This window comes from Pongo pygmaeus, chromosome 22 (assembly GCF_028885625.2).
Source record: "Pongo pygmaeus isolate AG05252 chromosome 22, NHGRI_mPonPyg2-v2.0_pri, whole genome shotgun sequence".
Taxonomy (NCBI): Eukaryota; Metazoa; Chordata; class Mammalia; order Primates; family Hominidae; genus Pongo; species Pongo pygmaeus.
Window position 1 is genome coordinate 59,185,837 of NC_072395.2, and position 19,808 is coordinate 59,205,644.

A 19,808-nucleotide genomic window follows, 5' to 3' on the forward strand; every position below is an offset into this window, starting at 1 on the left:
GCAGGCACCAGGAGTGTGATGGGAACCAGACAGCAGCCTTGGGGACGCAGCATCAACGACACCAAAGGCTGACAGTGAACTGATGACAACAGTGACAAGCTCATGAAGAAAGAAGGCAGGATCTCAGGAGAATGCGTAACAGGACACTCCACCTGGCATGGTAGGTCAGGAAGAGGTCCTCAAAGAAGGAACATGTAAAGTGTGAGCCGGCAGAAGTAGAAGGTAAGAGGCTCCAGGTGAAGAAAGCAGTGCATGGCGAGCCCTGGGATAATAAGGGCCTCTGAGGAGCTGACAGGAGGCCCCTGTGCATGCAGCAGAGAGCAGGACAGGTGGGACTGGCTATGGAAGTTCCGTGAAAGGCAGAGGACAAGACCAGGCCAGGCTCTGCAGAGCCACAACATGACTAGGTTTTCTTGGAGCAGCAGGAGCCATGGATTCCCTTGGGCTGGAATTGCCCTCAGGGCCTATAGGCAAGAGGAGAGGTAGCCAGGTCGGGCTTGGAGAGGTAGCCAGGGGCTTGGAGAGGCAGACAGTTGGGGCTTGGAGAGGTGGACAGCCCGGGGCTTGGAGAGGTAGCCAGGCCAGGGCTTGGAGAGGAAGATAGTTGGGGCTTGGAGAGGTGGACAGCCCGGGGCTTGGGGAGGTAGCCAGGCCAGGGCTTGGAGAGGTAGACAGTTGGGGCTTGGAGAGGTGGACAGCCCGGGGCTTGGAGAGGTAGCCAGGCCAGGGCTTGGAGAGGTAGCCAGGCCAGGGCTTGGAGAGGTGGACAGCCAGGGCTTGGAGACGTAGCCAGGCTGGGGCTTGGACAGGTGGACAGCCAGGGCTTGGAGAGGTAGCCAGACCAGGGCTTGGAGAGGTAGACAGCTGGGGCTTGGAGAGGTGGACAGCCCGGGGCTTGGAGAGGTAAACAGTTGGGGCCTGGAGAGGTAGACGGCCAGCTTGGAAGGTGCAAGCTCCAGGGCTGCACCTCGCCTGCGGCCAGGCTGCCCCCAGAAGATGGACATATTAACATGCTTCGTTTAAGTCTTTGCCAATTCAGGAAACAAATAGAATTACCTGGTTGTCTTAATTTGCTTGGCGTTTTTTTATCTTATTAGAGACAGGGTCTCACTCTGTCACCCAGGCTAGAGTGCAGTAGTACAAGCAGCTCACTGCAACCCAAAACTCCTGGGCTCAAGTGATCCTCCTGCCTTGCTAGCCTCCAAATAGCTGGGACTACAGGTGCATATCATCACACCTGGCTAATATTTTATTGTTTTTGTAGAGACCGGGTCTCACTATGTTGCCCAGGCTGGCCTCGAACTCCTAGGTTGAAGTGGTCCTTCTACCTCAGTCTCCCAAAGTGCTGGAATTGCAGGCGTGAGCCACTGTGCCTGGCTCTTAATTTGCTTTTTAAAAAAATGATGCCTAGGTTAAACAGTGTCTGCCTACTTCTGCTTTGACAAATTCCCTGCTCATGTGCTTTGCCCATTGTTTCAGCTGCAAGTGCATCTTTCTGTATCTCGTTTGTGAGAGCTCATTATCGAGTTGACACGAACCCCTGGCCCAGCACATGCTGCACAGGCCGTACCTTTCTTGTGAAGAATGTTCCGGGCTCGTACCAGGTCAGGATCGTCAGGCCCAACACCCAGAATTCTGAGAGACACATAGTTGAGCGCAGTCCCAAACACGGTGGACTTATCCTCAATGTGCCTACAGGAGCAGAAGACAGGTGAGAAACCGGTATCTGTCCTTACTTCTAAGAAATAAAGTAAAACTTTCTGTGGAGTTTCCTCAGAAAACTAAGAATGCTAAAATGCCTTAACCTGACATAACATGCCAACACAGGAGACCCCTGAGCAGCCACTCTGCAGTACGAATTCATGCACCTCCCCTGACAACCGAGCCCCCCACTCCTTCCTCACCCTGACCCGCCTGCTCTACACCTTCCCACGCCTGAGTCAACACTTCTAGCCCAAGGGCGGTCCACTTTGGGCTACGGCTCTGCTCCCAAAGTGTGTGCCATATGGCAGGAAAGCTGTCAGGCCCTGTCTCCACCTGCTGCCAGCCCAGAGTCAAGGGCAATTTTCTTCTGCCTTAAGTGATAACAGACTGACAGTTTTCACATGTGGGTCTCAAGAGTGTCCTAACAGCCACAAAACCCATTTAACAAAAGATGTGAAGCCGAGGCCCCACCCGCACAGCCTTCAGCCCACTCGCCTCCTGCTAGTCTCTCCCCAACCCACCCCACACCCACAGCCGCAATCACGCCTAACCCCTTGGCAGCTGCCTGGAAACCCAAGCATCTCCTACGTCATGAGAACACACACATGCACATGTGCAGTGACACAGGGGCAGGCACACTCACAGGCCCCAGCCACCGTCGGGGAGCTGCACTGACCGCAGGTACCGCACAATCTCTTCTCTGTATCCGGCTGGCAGAGGGATGCGTGCCACATGGCAAGTGATCAGGAGGCCTGTGTGGCAGGAGAGATGTTCCTCGCTGGGGGCAGGTGGTCATCACTGCTAAAACCAGGCCCCTTTCCTCCTGAGTACCTCACTCCAACACGGAGCTACCTCCTTCTCATAAAAACACCCCCTGGAAAGGCCATTCCTCCCAGGCCCCCATGGGGAACTTTGGGAACAGGGCCAGAGGGAATGTCAGCCACAGCACAGGCGATGCTCCCTGCCTAGGGCCTGCAGAGCCCACTCAGCCACGCCTGGCTCCCATGACCATCTGAGTCAGAGAAACACCAAACACTGCACAGCACCTCAGGAAGGTCTCCCCCAAGTGCCCTGAAGGTCCAAAAGGAACCAGCATTTTAGATCAGTGGGCCTTCCATGAGGGGAGACTGTTGGTCTTGCTTTAACATCTGCTGGGAAGAAAAATACAAAATTGGTCACCCTTGCATGTGGTAATACCTATTTACTTATTTATATTTTTCTGTTTCATAAATTTTTTACAAGCATATGCCGCTTTGCAAATGTCGGGGGGAGGGAGAGACCATAAATATTATCCACTAAGAACCTTCTGTCCCCAGCCTGGTCCCATCAGCCATGTGCCCCCAGAGCCTGGCACGGGACAGGTCTCAGGGCAGACCCCAGCCACACATGCCATGGAATGAATACCTGACTCTGGCTTAGAGCCTCAGAAGCCCTAGTGTTCAAACCATCCAGACATGCCCTGGAAGAAGAACAGATGAACTCAGAGACAGCGCACAGGGTCACATAAAATGAGCCATCCCAAAACAAGCCCATCTCTTTCCTAACAGTTATAATGCTGTTAGGACAGAGAAATGTGCAGAGAGGAGCAGAGCCAGCATCTTCCTGATTTTACAGGCAAGGAAACTGAGGCTCAGCCAGTAAATGGTGGGGCCAGGAGGTCACATCCGACTCAGTGTTCACCAGAGTGCTTCCGAATGCCGCACAGGCCACAGTGGATGGGAGCTGTCTACATAGCATCATGGACCAAGAGCATTTTCCAAGGTCCAGAAAGACGGAAGGAAAGCTCCAACTCAGCCAGGTGCGGTGGCTCACACCTGTAATCCCAGCACTTTGGGAGGCTGAGGTGGGCAGATCACGAGGTCAGGCGTTCGAGACCAGCCTGACCAACATGGTGAAGCCCCGTCTCTACCAAAAATACAAAAATTAGCCGGGTGTGGTGGCACACGGCTGTAATCCCAGCTACTCGGGAGGCTGTGGGCGGCAAGCCACCTTGGTGCCGAGGCAAGAGACCGAGGGCACGAGCTGTTCCAGTATAATAAAATATATAAAACAACAAGAGTTATACTAGATCTAGATCATACATATGATTATATATGAATATCATTAATCATTAGTTTGTAGCAATTACTCTTAATTCCAATATTATAATAATCCTTGCTCTACAATCATAACCTAGGAAAAACCAGGCCATACAGAGATAGGAGCTGAAGGGACATAGTGAGAAGTGACCAGAAAACAAGAGTGCAAGCCTTCTGTTATGCCCGGACAAGGCCACCAGAGGGCTCCTTGGTCTAGCGGTAACGCCAGCGTCTGGGAAGATGCCCGTTGCCAAGCGGACCCAACCGTGGTCTAGCGGTAGTGTCAGTGTCAAGCAAAAACACCTGCTACTTAGCATACCGGGAAAGGGAGTCTCCCTTTCCCTGGGGGAGTTTAGAGAAGACTCTACTCCTCCACCTCTTGTGGACGGCCTGACATCAGTCAGGCCTGCCCGCAGTTATCCGGAGGCAGTTAACCGTCTCCCTGTGATGCTGTGCTTCAGTGGTCATGCTCCTAGTCCACTTTCATGTTCCATCCTGTACACCTGGCTCTGCCTTTTAGATAACAGTAGCAAAATTAGTGAAAGTACTAAAAGTCTCTGATATGCAAAAATAATGGCATAAGCTGTCTCTCTCTCTCCCTCTTTCTGCCTCGGCTGCCAGACAGGAAAGGGCCCCCTGTCCAGTGGACACGTGACCCACGTGACCTTACCTATCATTGGAGATGGCTCATGCTCCTTACCCTGCCCCTTTGTCTTGTATCCAATAAATATCAGCGCAGCCTGGCATTCGGGGCCACTACCGGTCTCCACATCTTGGTGGTAGTGGTCCCCCAGGCCCAGCTGTCTTTCCTTTTATCTCTCTGTCTTGTGTCTTTATTTCTACAATCTCTCGTCTCTGCACACAGGGAGAAAAAACCCACTGACCCTGTAGGGCTGGACCCTACAGGAGGCTGAGGCAGGAGAATCGCTTGGACCCAGGAGGCGGAGGCTGCAATGAGCCAAAATCGCGCCACTGCACTCCAGCCTGGGGAACAAGAGCGAAACACTGTCTCAAAAAACAAAAAAATACAAAAAAACTCCAACTCACAGCCAGCCCACAGGAAGGGTCCCAGCCAGCTAAGCCCAGAGCCAAAGCAGCAAGAACAAACAACACAGTAATCCCCACTGACCAAGCACCACTGCGTGCCTGACACTGTGCACATAACCAAACCTGATTCCAATCCTTTCACAGATGAGGCTACAGAGGCAAAGTGGGGCTGACCCATCTCCTGACCAACTCTATGTCATTGCCTTACCATGAGCCCTGGGAACAGTCTAAACAGGCCCTGATGGGGCCAGGGGAAGAAGGGCACCTTGACTTCCCCTAAGGACAGGCCCTCAAATCCCAGGACAGAAAAACTCAATGCTGTACAGTCCAGGTGGCAGCAGGGCTAGAAGTCAAAGCAGAGATGGGGACCCCAGTGCTCCTCCTGCTGGTCTGGTTACCTGGAATAAATGTGCCTCAGCTTCCTAATGTATCTCATTAGGCTTATTCTAAGGACTAAAAGAAAAACAGGCCTTGAGCAGGGCTTGGCCTACAGTAAACACCATGGAACTGTTTTTAACATTAAAGGCCAACTCTTTCCAAACTAACATATAAGCCTATTGCAACGTCATTTCAAGTCTGGGACAGAATCAGGATAAAGGCAATATGGATGAGTAAATGAACAGACACAGGTAAGAGATGTTTTAAAAAGAAAGGCAACAAAGGTATATAAGGACTTTCTATCTACTACAAAATCAACGTAGTAAAAGAAAATGACGTATCGATAAGAGTTATCACAGAAACAAAACCTATTTACGTAGGAATTCACGTCATTGAAACAATGTGATTACAAGTCACTAGGGAAAAAAGTCTTATTGCATAAATTCATAGGAGGGAATTTCCCATTTTACAAGGCTGAGGATTGCTGTAGAGAAACACTCCCAGGATGCAAAATAGTCTTGTGTAGCCAAATTGGTTCAATACCCAGGCAGTCCAACTGCTATGCTCCTCCTACTCACCAGCCTGAACCTGAAGCTCTCCTGCAATAGCTCAGAGTAAGTTCACAGCAGATATCAGCTCCCCACCCACCACTCTGCCCACCTACAGCCCCTTGGCATAGGCTGGGCCTTCCACCTGGAATGCCCATCCTACACTGTACTGAGACTTCAAAGCCCAGCTTCCTCTTCCCTCAAGGCAACACAGACCCCTAGAGAACCACTTGCTTCTCTTATCAGACAGCCTGTCACCCTACACTGGCAAGGCTAGCTGATCCCCTAGACCACTAGCAGGACGACTCTGACATAGGGCAGAGTTTGCCAGCCCTTTTCTATGTGAGCCCCTGGATTTTCACCTGCTTCATCAAAACCCTAGACCAGGCTGGGCCAGGATCCTAAGGGTGATCCAGGGTGGCCATACCCTCAGGCTGGGGCAGCATACTCCTACCTGGCAGGAGGAAAAGTGGGCCACCATAATCACCCGTCCAGTGCCCATCCTCAGCCTGCAGCCCCACGTAAAATGTCATCCCGTTCAGAGCCCCCTCAAAGGCGGTGTGGGCTTTGGGCAAGTCCTTAAAGTAATTCTTCTGTGAAGAGACCGAAAAAAAAAAAGAGAGAGCTGACGGGACTGTTGCCCGGCCAGAGGAACCCTCTTCACATACAACCCAAGTCAAAACAGTGAATGTAAATTACTTTAAAAGTTTCAGCTGTTTCCATCAAAAGTCTGAAACTCTTTGATGAGAGCATCACGCCTCAGCAAAGTAAAAGAACAGTTGCACATTTTCGTTGCTTTATTTTCCAGTCATGTATTCTTCACAACTTCTCCAAGATGTCTGGAATAAACCAGGCACCCAGAGTGTGGGGTGGGGCACGGGTGCCCACCTGGGCCTGGGACTTGGGCCTCTCAAAGAGGGCCCAAGGGGTGGCACAGCTTTTCCCACGGTGGCCGGGGCTTGGCAGGAGACCCTGTTTACACTGCAGACTCTGACGACCAAAATCTCTTACAATGCACACAACTAAGACAGTGGATCCAAACACTTCTTGTGAATAAAAGCAAAGTTACAACTATCTTTGCAACTCTCCTATAAGTCAAAAATTAACTCAAAATAAGGTGCTAAAAAATAAAACAACATTAGGAGTCTCCTATGCGTGGTTTAGAGATGAAGGGGCTGAAGCAGAGGGGACCGCGAACGCAGTTCCCGTGGGCGCTCGCCTTGGGGATGGGCGTCGCTGGCCGGGTCCTACCACCCGCCTTTCTGGGAGAAAACGTGCTCCTCACGGCTCACCCCTCAGGGTCCCCGCGCTCGCTGACGCTCCGCGGAAGCAACTTACGGTGTCCAGCCCCAGGGCGTGGGCTTCCAGGCCGGTCTGCTCGCGGCCGGCGCGCTCGTCCTGCAGGTAGGTCCACGTCTGCCGGCCCCTCTCGCAGTTGAGTCGCCAGCGGCCGAGGTCGGTGGCGGGCTCGGTCTTGTAGGGGCCCCCTCGGCGCCGCAGACACCTGAGGACCACCGGCCATCAGCGACCCAGGTCCCGCCCCAATCCCGGCCGCCGGCCCACTGCCCCCGTCGCGCTCTCCTCAGCACCCAGGACCACCCCGCATTCGTCAGGAGCCCGGGGCGAGGGGACTCACGTGCCCTCCGTCATTGCTGCTGCAGTGGCCTACGCCGCCCTCTACCAGCTGCCGGACGCCCGCACCCCGGACTTGCGGCCCAGCCCCGCCCCTCCTGCGCGCACTACGCAGGCGCGGGCCTCGGCCGGCGCTCAGGCCTAGGTGGGCCGACGCCCACTCAACCAATCAGAGCGCCGCAAGCGTGACCCCGGGGTGTGCCAGGCGACCACAGTGGTGGAGCGCGCGGTGCCCCATGCGGCGTGGGGCGGGGCCTGAGGGAGCGGGGATGGTGGGTGAAGGCGACGGGTCGGGGGAGGTGGGTGGGGCCTTATTGGCGGGGCAGGAGGGGCGGGGCTGGTGGGTGGGGAGGTGGGGGCGGGGCTGGTGGGTGGGGAGGTGGGGGCGGGGCTGGTGGGTGGGGAGGTGGGGGCGGGGCTGGTGGGTGGGGCCGGCGGGAAGGGGCGGGACCTCTCGCGCGCCCTCTAGAGGCTTGCGTCCCGGGAGCTCGGCCTTGTGCGCGGCGCTCTGAGGTGAGCGTCTCTGAGGAATTTGTGAGGAGGGTCCCGCCGCAGGTCGGAAGGACGGACGTGGGGAGCCAGGCTCGAGCGAGGGACAGCGAGTGCGAAGGTCGGGTGGCAGGGAATTGCTCTCGCGCTGCAGGATTTGCCCGGACGCCGGGGCCGGGAGGCCGCCCTGAGGTGAGATGGGCGCGGGCCGTCGGCGCCAGTGCGAGACCAGGGGGAGGGCAGGGCGGAGCGGAAGAGCCGAGGGCGCCGCCGGGCATCCCTGGGAAGCTGAGCGCCGCGAAGGCTTCGCCGCGGGGAGTGGGGTAGGCGCGGTGAGGCCGTAGGCCCCCAGGCCTGGCGGACCACAGGGTCCAGAAGCCCCGGAGCCCCGCCAGGGAAGGGCTGCGTCGCTGGCCAGGACCGAGCGCGGTAGAGCCTCAGCTGCTCACGGGGTCGCTGGAGTTGGGGGTGGCCCCAGGAGAAATTAAAGGTGAAAAGCCTTAGCAGCAGAGGGAAGAGGAAGATGGAGGCAGAGCGAGTGACCGAACTTGGAAGGGACAGCCGGGCGCAGCAGGGCAGGGGGCGTCTGACTGTTGGAAACATGGCTGACGTCTGGAGGCTGCAGCCCGTGGTCCCTAAGTCAGGTCAAGGACCCACAAAAGACGCCAGCATGTCTTCATCTGGCCCACAGAAGCCCTGACATCCAGTTACAACTGCCCCAGCCTAATGAGCATTTCGGCACCCACTCCTCAATTCCTACCCCCAGCCTAACTTGGAAGGGGCCGTGAGCCACAGCAAGCCGGAGGAGAAAGTTGGAAGAGAGAGTGGACAAAAGAATACCCACAGGCACCTTCCCCCCAGTGGAATAGCGGGGTTTTATACAATCAAGGATACTCACCTCTTCCTATCCCAGTTCAGAAACGAATGAAAAAGACACAGCAATAAGATGGGTGGGTATCAAAATATCAGCCTTGCCACAAATTAAAAAGCTAGCTTGAAGGACAAGGCTTAAATCTGCAAGCAAGAGGGCAAGCTACTAAATCACCCGTAAGCCAGACAAACATCCCCCAGCCTCTAGGCCATGAAACTGCCTCACCAAGCACTATGCAATTGAGTGCCCACCAGAAGACACCCCTCCAGTCAACCCACAGACCCCAGAAAGAGCACCCAGAGGAGCCTGAGCACACTCCACCCTATCTGTTCTCTGAAATTCAATCACATGAGTCACTCTACTTCTCTGGAAGCACAAAGAGGCTGGAAGTTTTTCTCCAGATAAGTTCCTCCATGTAGAAACATGAAGAATAGGAATAAGGGGCTTCAGCCTGGATGGAATCTCACACTGAACCTGGCAAAGCTAGGTGAGGGAAGAGGTTTCAATTGGAGAAGAGTTTGAGTTTTGATATTTTAATGGACTGGACTTTTTATGAGTAAAATAACCCTCTCTTTTTAATGTCTGAAAGAAAAGAAAAAGCTGTAAACTACGTCTGAGAGTTGACACAGTTAAGCTTCTAGGGGCAGTCATGAGAAAAAAACACTGTTCCTATCTGCTTGCATACTACTGCATCCAGCTTGTTCATTAAGCCAGATACAGAAGGCTCTGAGGATTTTGGCCTCAACAACTGGGTATATGGTGGTGGTCATTTACTAAAATAGAGGTGTCTTTTACTTATTTATTTAGTGACAGGATCTCAGTCTGTCACCCAGGTGGGAATGCAGTGGCACAATCATTAGCTCACTGCAGCCTCAAATTCCAGGGCTAAGTGATCTTCCGGGCTCAGCCTCCTGAATAGCTGGGACTACAGGCCTGTGCCACCACACCTGGCTAATTTTTTTTAAGTTTGGTAGAGACACGGGGTCTCGCTATGTTGCCCAGGATGGTCTCAAAACTCCTGGCCACAAGGAATCCTCCCACTTCAGCCTCCCAAAGTGTTGGGATTATAGGCATGAGCCACTGCTTCTGGCCTAAAATAGAGAAAGTTTGATTGGAAAGTTCAGATTGAAGTGGGGACAAGTTATACTAGAGATGCTTATTAGACATTCAAGTGAAATATTGAGTAGGCTGGCATTCAGGAGAGAAGATGATGCTAGAGATAGGAATTTGGGAGCCATTTGCTTTCAGGTAGTATTTGAAATCATGAGATTGGACAAGATGAATTAGGAAATGCACATAAAAAAGAGAAGTTCTAGGATGAGCCCTGGGGCACCGACCTTTTCCAGTATAGAGGAATGGCCAGAGAGAGGAGGAAAACCAGAGGACTATGAAGTCATAATATAAGTGAAGACATGGTGATCTTTGCTGAGGCTTTGAAGGGATTGCAAAATGAAGACAGAATTTATTATTGGATGCAACAAAACAATGTATTGGTGACTGACAAGAGCTATCTCAGGAGACATGGGGAGAAAAGCCTAATGGCAGAATTTTGAAAGAAATTTTCAGTTAAACATGGCAGACTGAGCATAAACATTAACCTCCATTTCCTGCCCAAACCCTACTCACATAAAGTAATAAAAGACCAAAAAAACCCCCACAAAGAATGGGAGAGGAGACACTAGTAAGCAAGAGAAGTCAACAAAATTATAGAGACTGGGAATGGATGCAGAAGTGATAACTGAGTTAGCTAGAGAAAGCTGAGACTTAACATTTGTGGGTGAAGCCAACAAGAGACCATTCCTGCCAGCAAATACCAGGAAGGTGCAGAAATTGGAATAACTGGTGGAAAATTTTTGTGAGGAACAGTGTGACCATAGATCCCCTCTCCTACTTGGGTGGAGGAAGTCTGCAGTAGTTAAATCAGAGTAGGTGTTACCTCAGGCATGAGGCATAGCTGAGGACCACTGAAAGCAGACGGATTGAGTTAAAGTCTACATATGTGGGTCCAGGCTCACTTCTCCCACTCAGCCAGATAGCATGAGATAGTGGGAGGATCCCGCTGGAGCAGCTGGCCCACAAGAGGAGTCCTGCAAACACTGGCAACTATGACCTAGTAGAAAAATAAACCTATTAGCTGGCAGACTGTACCCATTGACAGTTTCCAACAAGCTCCATCATCAGCATGAGCCAGACATTTGGGGAAAACAGCGCAACATTACCTCCAGCCATGCAAGTGATCCATCTTGGACCACTGACCCAGTCAAGCCTTCAGATGACTATAACCTCAGTCAATACCTGACTGCAGCTGCATGAGAGATCCCAACAGAAAGCTGCCCAGCTGAATCCTCCTCAAATTTAAGCTACTGTATTTGGGGTAATTTGTTCAATAGCAATAAAAAACTAGAAAAAAGGACTACAAAGTCCCCAGCACAGTAAATTGGGCAGGGGTTGGGGAGTGAATGGGGAGGCAACATATGAAGTAATGTCATTGAGAAATTTGAGAACACCAGGAATAGAGGTGATCTCAAAAATTTCCAGCAACAAAAAAAGCAAAAACACAAAGGAACGATTTCCAATCTAAAATTCTGTTCCCATTCAAATGATGAATCAAACATAAGGATAGATAAGTCCAAAAAAAAAAAACCATTTCTTTACTCTCACAACATCCTTTTGGCACCAGATGTAAAGAATTTCTCCCCACCAACAAGCAAGCATTCAGCTGTACAGCAGACACCAGCTGGGTATCCGCTTCAATCCTGCACCGTCTACCTGGAGACAGCAGCAGATCACACAAGTTGAGGACTCTGTGCCGCAAGACTGAGCCCCATGTCCAGTGTCAATCACAAGCCCCAGGTTGTTTTACCTGTCCTTCTGGGTTCCCAAGACCGCTTCCTTGGCTTTAGTTTACAAGAGCAGTTCACAGAACTCAGGGAAACACGTTTATTACAAGGCTATTTTAAAGGCTACAAATAAACAGCCAGATGAAAAGATACACAGGGTGAAGCCTAGAAGAGTCCCAAGAGCAGGAGCTTCTGTCTGCAAGGAGTTGGGAAGTGCCATTTTCCCAGCATGCGGACGTGTTCTTGTCCACCTTCTTGGAAGCCCCCACACATTTGGCTATCCACAAGCTCTCTGAACCCTGTCCTTTTGGGTTTTTAAGAGGCCTCATTACATAGGCATGATTGATTAAATCATTGGCCATTGGCGATCACCGTCACTTTCAGTCCCTCTCCCCCAACCTCTGGGAGTTTGGGGGGTGGGCTGAAAGTTTCAACCCCTCTAATCATTCCCTGGTCTTTCAGATGACCAGTCCCTATCCTGAAGCTACATAGGAGAGCTGTCCGCCATCAGTCATCTTACTAGCATACAAAAAGACGTCACTTTAGAGATCCCAAGGATTTTAGGAGTTGTATATCAGAAGGCAGAGACAAAGACCAAATATATATTTGATAATATTACAGTAGAAATAAAGACATTTTAGATATTCAGGCTCAGAAGGCTACTAAAGGACAGGCTCCATCAAGAAGAGAAAACCAAGGAAGAGGAAAATATGATTCAGAATCCAGGAAATGTCCAAGTTATGGCAAGAAGACAGGGTTCTCCGAGGAACATCTCGAAGAGAAAGTGGAGCATATTACCTGATGCACATGACTTTGTTGGGAAGAGCTTTACGCTTAGGGCAGTGACTTTTGGGTAAAGTAGTGACAAGAGCATAGAAAACCAAGCAAATGAGAAAAACAATGTGATTAACTCCAGGAAAAATCAAGTTGTACCTAAAGGAAGTGTAATCATAAACCAATAAAGGGCTCAACAGGAAATGGTAAACATACAGTTATACTAAACTGTGAATGCAGGTTTCAGCCAATATTAAACTGCTTAGGGAGACTAATAGGAGAGGAAATGTGGGTGTTGAGGGTGGGGGTGATAATATGTTGTGGGAAAGACAGTGTAAGAGAAGCTAACTCCTCTTCCATTGTAGGAAGTCAACAATGTCAAGTCAAGATTAAGAAATAGCATTATTTAAGTCTTTACATGAAGTTAATCACTAAAGATCCCTGAGCTGAGTAGTGTGTGTTTGGAGAAGCAGGGATTGATTTGGTGGAGGAAGAGGTTCTCTTCTTAGTGCTACTGTTTTCTCAGTGAAATAAGGACATGATCTAAGAATGTTGGAGGTTTGAAGAGAATGAGAAGACATGAAATAGAGTCTGGGGATGTAGGATTACAGTCCGGAGATGCTGAGTGCCAGTTTAAGATTGGTGGTCATACGCAACATCACCAAGTCTATTAATATCTCTTTCTGTATATGGCTCAAATTTTATTCCCTCTCTTCACACCAGTTGCTAGCAAACTCAGGCTTATTCCCTTTGAATTTCACCTGGATGGCTGCAGCACCCACCTCTCAAGATTCCTGCCCTACATTATATTTTTAAAAGAAAATGTGACCAGATCACTTCTCTGCCTAATCTTCAACAACAGGTTCTCACGGCTCTCAGAAGAAGGTGACAAGAATCTCTGACCTCACCCTGCTGGCCTGTTCCCCTCACTTGGCCACACAACCAAGCTGGTACCTCCAAGCTTTCATCATGTCCTCTCAAGTACACTGTCCCCACCCCAGCTACACCCCCGCACTCCTCTCTGGGAATTCTGCTTTCTCCTCTACCCAACCAGACCCTGTTCCATCCTCTGTTTTTTCCTTGCTACCAATTCAGGCCCACGCCTCATGCACATTCTCTGAGAATTATGTACATAAATACCTGACTCTCCTGGATGTAAGCTGGGTGGGCTTAGCAGGCAGAGGCCCTGTGTCTTACTTTATCTCTGCATCACTGATGTCTGGCACATCAAGGACTGCAAGTTTGCTGAGAGAATGAATCGCCTGTTACACATGGAAATGTAAACTCCAAACTGCCTCAGAGCATATGCTGGTGGGTGACAATCTGAGGAGATCATGAATATAGGAGAATATTGAAGAGGTCACACAGGGGAAACAACTTTTCATTATGAAAAACTGGGAGACTTTGACATTTAAATGGTTTATCTGCATGATTAAATTAATCACATTTCCAACAGCGCATCAAGCATCTGAGAATAACATTATTTTGAGTAAAAACAGAAACTCTTCAGGAGAGACCCTCTCCCCACAGGTCAGGCTGCTCAAATGTCCACCATATCTAGCAGTGCAGAGAGATGGAGCTCAGAGGCAACTTCCTCTTCCCTTGAACTCCGGATCAGCCTTTCCAGGTGCTTTAGTCGTTCGCCTAGACACGTTCCTGTCGCCTCTGACAGCTGCAGTTGCTCCCTCATCATGTCACTCTATTTGAATAAAAAAGAAACTGAACAGTTTTGGGATGTCAATAAACCACGACCTATTCTCTGTGAAGGCACTAGATCTGGATCATGTTAGAAACCTCATCTGAGTAGTCATTTATTTTTACAGAGGGAAAAAAAATTATCCTTTGTACATCCTTCCAGCCTCATTTAGCTCGTACATTCAGTTGGTATCTGTATATAGACTATTTGCCTTTGTATTCTATCATGAACAATTTCCAGTGTCAGTCATTTTTCACCCAGGCTGGAACGCGGTGGTATGATCGGAGCTTACTGCAGCCTCAAACTCCTGGCCTCAAGTGATTCTCCCAGCTCAGCCTCCTGAGTAGCTGGGACAACAGGCATGTAGCACCATGCCTGGCTAATTATGTACTGTAGAGATGAGATCTCTTTATGTTGCCCAGGCTGGACTCAAACTCCTAGACTTAAGCGATCCTCCCTCCTCAGCCTCCCAAAGTGCTGAGATTACAGGCATGAGCCACCACACCCAGCCAGTCATTTTTACAAAATATCATCGTCAAGGGCTGTGAATTATTCTATCACATGAATGTGTTGTAATTGTTTAATCAGACTCCCATCTTCAGATATTCTGTTTCGAATTTTATACAATATAACTAATGCTACAGTAAACAATTTTATACATTAATTTTTGGGGAATATCTGGTAGGTCAGAATTCTTTAGGTTAGAATTGGTAATTCAAAGGGTATGAATATTTTTAAAGTATTTGCCAAACTGATGAATGGAAACAGTACATCATTTTAATTTGCTTTTCTCCCCTATTGAAAGACTTCCTAAAGCCAGTCCAGGAGCCCAGTTTTTACCTGTTCAGTGGCACATATCTGTGATTGAAACTCTGTTTTTGTATGTTTAACCACTGAAGGAAGAATGGTAAGGTAAAAAGACCTTAGGCTTTGGAGCCAGTTGGATCTGGCTTTGAAAAGCAACCCTGACCACTCACTACTTGAACACTCTTGGGTGAGGCTCTTGACTTCTGGGAGCTTACCTTCCTCATTCATTAGTTTTCCTCAGGAAAAATTAATCCCAGAAGAGAGGTCTGGGTAATGCCAAAGCTCAGACAATATGTGCTCCAACAGAAGCTGCTGTCATCACCTTAATGCCCTTAATTACACATCAGCACACAGTTACAGGTCTTACTCAGTTCTTAAGAATATTTCAATTTTATTCTTCATTTATTTCATAGGCAGAAACTCAAAATCAATTGGGTCTCTTTAACAGTGATATGGATAAAGTTTAAGAAAAGGTCTAATTTGAGCTAATAATTTGTCGGTCATCATAACATCATAGGATAAATTGTGATATTACTTTTTTTCCCAGCCATTCTATCAATCTTTAATTCTTATGTAAATGCCAAATGTATACTTTCTTCTCACCTGTGGGCTAGTAGTTACAGATGTTTTCATCACAGGTTCAATAGTGTGAGAAAGAGACACTAGAGTCTGAGGAAGATAGAGAGGAAGGGAAGTTAAATCCGTAAATGCTCCTGAGTCTTCAGACAACCATTGCTGAAGCTGATCTTCAAACCTGAAACAATATATAATAAATTCAAAAATATTTGAGCATTAGGAAGTTAACTATCGTTCATTAATCTTCTATATATACTTAAAAACTTTTTAAGCCTTTGCTTTTTAAAAATTTTATATAATTTAATTTAATTTTTTTTTTTTTTTGAGACAGAGTCTCACTCTGTTGCCCAGGCTGGAGTGCAGTGGCATAATCTCGGGTCAGTGCAACCTCTGCCTCCCAGGTTCAAGTTATTCTCCTGCGTCAGCCTCCTGAGTAGCTGGGATTACAGGCACGTGCCACCGTGCCCAGCTAATTTTTTGTACTTTTAGTAGAGATGGGATTTCACCATATTGCCCAAGCTGGTCTTGAACTCCTGACCTCAGGTGATCCACCTACCTCGGCCTCCCAAAGTGCTGGGATTACAGAAGTGAGCCACTGTGCCCGGCCAATTTTATTATTTTTTTTTTTTTGACAAGGTCTCGCTCTGTTGGCCAGGCTGGAGTGCAGTGTTACAATCTTGGCTCACTGCATCCTTGACCTCTCAAGCTCAAATGATCTCACCTCAGCCTCCCAAGTAGCTAGGACTACAGGCGCATGCCACCCAGCTAATTTTTGTATTTTTTTTGTAGAAACGGGGTTTTGCTGTATTGTCAGGCTAGTCTACAACTCCTGAACTCAAGTGATCTGCCCACCTCAGCCTCCCAAAGTGCTGGGATTATAGGCATGAGTCACCACACCCAGCCTTAAGCCTTTGCTTTTTACTAAGAATACAACTAAGTTATGACATCAACTGAGAAGCAGAAATGTACTTATTAAAAATTTAACAACTTCCTATGATACAGCTTAATTAAAAAAAAAAAACTAGGCTGGGCTTGGTGGCTCACGCCTGTAATCCCAACACTTTGGAAGGCCGAGGCGGGCAGATCACCTGAGGTCAGGAGTTCAAGATCAGCCTGATCAACATGGTGAAACCCCGTCCCTACTAAAAATACAAAAATTAGCCAGGCATGGTGACACGTGCCTGTAATCCCAGCTACTTGGGAGGCTGAGGCAGGAGAACTGCCTGAACCCAGGAGGCGGAGGTTGCAGTGAGCCGAGATCACGCCATTGCACTCCAGCCAGGGCAACAAGAGCAAAAGTCCGTCTCAAAAAAAAAAAAAAAAAAATTAGAAAAACCACTTCCCTTTAATTTATAAATCCAATTCCAATTTATATTTAATGAAAAAGGTGGCATTAATCCAAAAACAACTGCTTCTATGTGTTACTTAACATTACTTGTAATTGTCTTGTTTGGCTTATCTTATTTAATTTACTTTGGTTTTATGCATCTATAATTAATTCTTCTGACATTTTCCAAATGAGTGGATTGCTGCTTATAGCTTAAAATTAACTCAAAATAATTTCCCACTGCCACCTAACATACTCTAGAGCTGTCTACTTCCATATACCAGTCTTTTCAAGAAAAACAATCTTGGCCAGGTGCAGTGGCTCATGCCTGTAATCCCAGCACTTTGGGAGGCCGAGGCAGGTGGATCACCTGAGGTCAGGAGTTCAAGACCAGCCTGGCCAACACGGTGAAACCCCGTCTCTACTAAAAATACAAAAATTAGCCAGGCATGGTGACGGGTACCTGTAGTCCCAGCTACTTGGGAGGCTGGGGCAGGAGAATTGCTTGAACCTGGGAGGTGGAGGTTGCAGTGAGTCGAGATCGTGCCACTGCACTCTAGCCTGGACAACAGAGCGAGACTATATCTAATAAAAAGGGAAAAAAATCTCATCCCAAACCACTTAAATTATAGAGACTGATTTTAGAAATCAGACACATTCATTCACCCTTCCAACACATATTCATCAAGCCTCTTCCAGATGCTAGGCATGCATCATTCAAGGTACAAGGAATATGGCACTGAAACAAAACAGAGGCCCTGCCCTAAGCAATTTATACTTTAGTGAGAAGAGACAGACAAGGAACACATAACAAGAGAAACATAGTTTGAAGATGAGAAAGACAAAGCAGAGCCATGGAAACAAGAAGGTCGGGGATGGGCAAGGAGGGCCTAACAGAAGCAGACATTTGAGCGGAGATCTGAAGTGAGTACAAGATCAGCCATGGGGATGCTGGGGAGAATGGAGGGGCTGGACAGTCCTAGGCAAAAGGAACAGCAAACTCAAAGGCCCAACTGTGAGCTGCCTACCATGTTCAAGGAAGGAGCGGAGGTCAGAGAGGAAATGGGGAGCAGATCACTCAGGGCCTTGGCCACCCCTGCAAAGTTTGCCTTTGATTGCAGGTGAAAGAGGGAAACCACTGAGAGGCTGTAAGCAAGCAAGTGACACGATCTCCATCTTAACTCACTTGAAAGGCACCCACCAGGTCTACCAAGACTAAACTGCAGCCTACTGTAATAATCCAGAAGGAAGATAATACTGGCTTGAGCCAGCTGGTGGCCATGGAAGTCATAACAAGTGGTCCAGTTCTGAATGTATTTTCAATAGAGCCAATACGATATGTGAATGGGCTGATGTGAGGGGATGATTCCAAGGCACCTGATCTAGGCAGCTGGAAGGATGGAGCCGCCATCAACAGAGATGACCACCAAAGGAAGGAGTTGGTTGGAAGAAAGCCGGGAACTGGATTTGCGATATGTTAACTTTGCAGTGGCTACCAGACATCCAATAGATGTCTAATGAAGATTTCAAGGAAGCAGTAGGATGTTCAAATGTGGAGTTCAGAGGTTTGAAATACAAATTTGGAGCTGTCAAAATAGTGATGTTACTTAAAAATCCATGGAACTGGATGAAATCTCTGAGGAGTAGGTACAGAGGATGCAGAGGAGAGGTTGAAAGAATGAGTCCAGGGGGCAGCTGGGGGATGAGGAGGAACCAGCAGGGCAGGAGGGGGACCACGGACATCCTAGGAGCAAGGAGGGGAGGATCAAGTATGGGATGCTACCAAGGACTGGGGTTCACGGTCATGTTCAACCCTGGGCCAGCTGGTAGGAGACTGGGAAAGAAGGCTGAAGAAGTGAGTATCACAAGCGTTTTTGAGGAGTTCTACCATTAAGAGGGCAGAAACATGAAGTGGTGGCTAAAGAGGGAAATGGGGCCAAGACAGGGAGGCATGTTTCATGTCTGTGTGCTGCTGATGGGCACCATCTAATATGGGGAGGGGTGGTACTCATTGAATGAATGTCCCTGGGTAGGTGGGAGATGAGATCCCAGCCCAGGGAAGGGCTGACTTTGACTACGAGCTGCGTGGTTCCTTTCCAGCAACACGAGGGGTCAGGAAGGGGATATAGGGAGGGTGCTGGATGTGGCTGGGAGGGCAGGGAAGGCAGAGGACAACCTGTGGAAGGTCCCTTATTCCTGATTCTGCTTCTCAGTAAAATGGTAAACATGGCCATCAAATGAAAGCAAAGGAAAGTATGCATGGGAGGGAGGGAAGTGGGCAATGTAGAGGAGGGGCAGCCCCAGCTCCTGCCCATTCACAGCATGGGATGATCCACCAAGGCCTCAGGCTCCCAAGGGCAGGGTGCCTGTGGCCAGCCATACTGTTCAGCACTCAACATCTTCTGAGTAGACTTAACCATATGAATTTCCCACAAAAACTTAACACTGACTTTCAATAATAAATAATAAATGAAATTCACTTCAATATAAACAGAAACATACTATCTAGGGCACTGCTTCTGTCTTCAAAAAGCTTTTAAATAGTTACATCACTAAAACTTGCTAATAATCCACCTGCCCTTCTCCATCCTGGCTGTCTTATATTAATCAAGCAATAACCAGTCTCCCCTCATAGCATAAAGCAGACTAAACAACACACATGAATTAGAAGGGCTTCACCTGTTGTTCTCCTCTTTCTCCAGCAGCAGACTGCTGGACAAACACTGCGCCAAGAGCTCCTCAGCAGATGCTCCTCGCATCAGATCCTCTGTGCTGGGAATCCTCCCCTCTCGACCATACTCTGTGCTCCTCTTCCAGTTACGGTGCATGTGAAGCAATGGTATGGGAAAATTGTTTGCAGAAGGATGAAAAGGCTTTATTCCCAAACTGTAAGGACATGATTTGAAATGTTTATGGTCAAGAGAAAATATTTCTACAGCATCATGTATAGCATGGAGATACATTTGCACATATGCATTAACATGTAAGAACATGTGCCTCAGACACATGTGCCATCCTGGGACAGCTCATGCTGGACCCAT

At 48.8% G+C, this 19,808-nt stretch overlaps 2 protein-coding genes and 1 long non-coding RNA gene across 5 annotated transcripts in view; 1 reads left to right on the forward strand and 2 right to left on the reverse strand.

Moving 5' to 3' along the window:
• LSS (lanosterol synthase) overlaps positions 1–7,644 on the reverse strand; it is a 34,791-nt gene extending 27,147 nt beyond the window's left edge. Inside the window, exons 1-5 of one of the 2 annotated variants that reach the window (XM_054468371.2) lie at positions 7,392–7,569; positions 7,094–7,259; positions 6,210–6,348; positions 2,348–2,456; positions 1,571–1,692 (exon numbers count right to left, since the gene is read on the reverse strand). In XM_054468371.2, the coding sequence (XP_054324346.1) occupies positions 1,571–1,692; positions 2,348–2,456; positions 6,210–6,348; positions 7,094–7,259; positions 7,392–7,405 (550 nt within the window). In that variant the 5' untranslated portion in view covers positions 7,406–7,569. Of the gene's footprint in view, positions 1–1,570; positions 1,693–2,347; positions 2,457–6,209; positions 6,349–7,093; positions 7,260–7,391 lie in introns of both variants that reach the window. The other variant, XM_054468370.2, reaches the window with a different exon arrangement.
• Positions 7,645–7,864: 220 nt separating this feature from the next.
• Positions 7,865–19,604, forward strand: LOC134738976 (uncharacterized). Its single transcript, XR_010125304.1, has 2 exons — positions 7,865–8,068; positions 13,224–19,604. It is a non-coding gene; the product is annotated as an uncharacterized LOC134738976 (long non-coding RNA).
• MCM3AP (minichromosome maintenance complex component 3 associated protein) overlaps positions 13,765–19,808 on the reverse strand; it is a 50,421-nt gene continuing 44,377 nt past the window's right edge. For both annotated transcript variants that reach the window (XM_054468377.2, XM_054468378.2), the window contains exons 27-29: positions 19,447–19,653; positions 15,468–15,618; positions 13,765–14,060 (exon numbers count right to left, since the gene is read on the reverse strand). In XM_054468377.2, the coding sequence (XP_054324352.1) occupies positions 13,902–14,060; positions 15,468–15,618; positions 19,447–19,653 (517 nt within the window). In that variant the 3' untranslated portion in view covers positions 13,765–13,901. The remainder of the gene's footprint in view (positions 14,061–15,467; positions 15,619–19,446; positions 19,654–19,808) is intronic.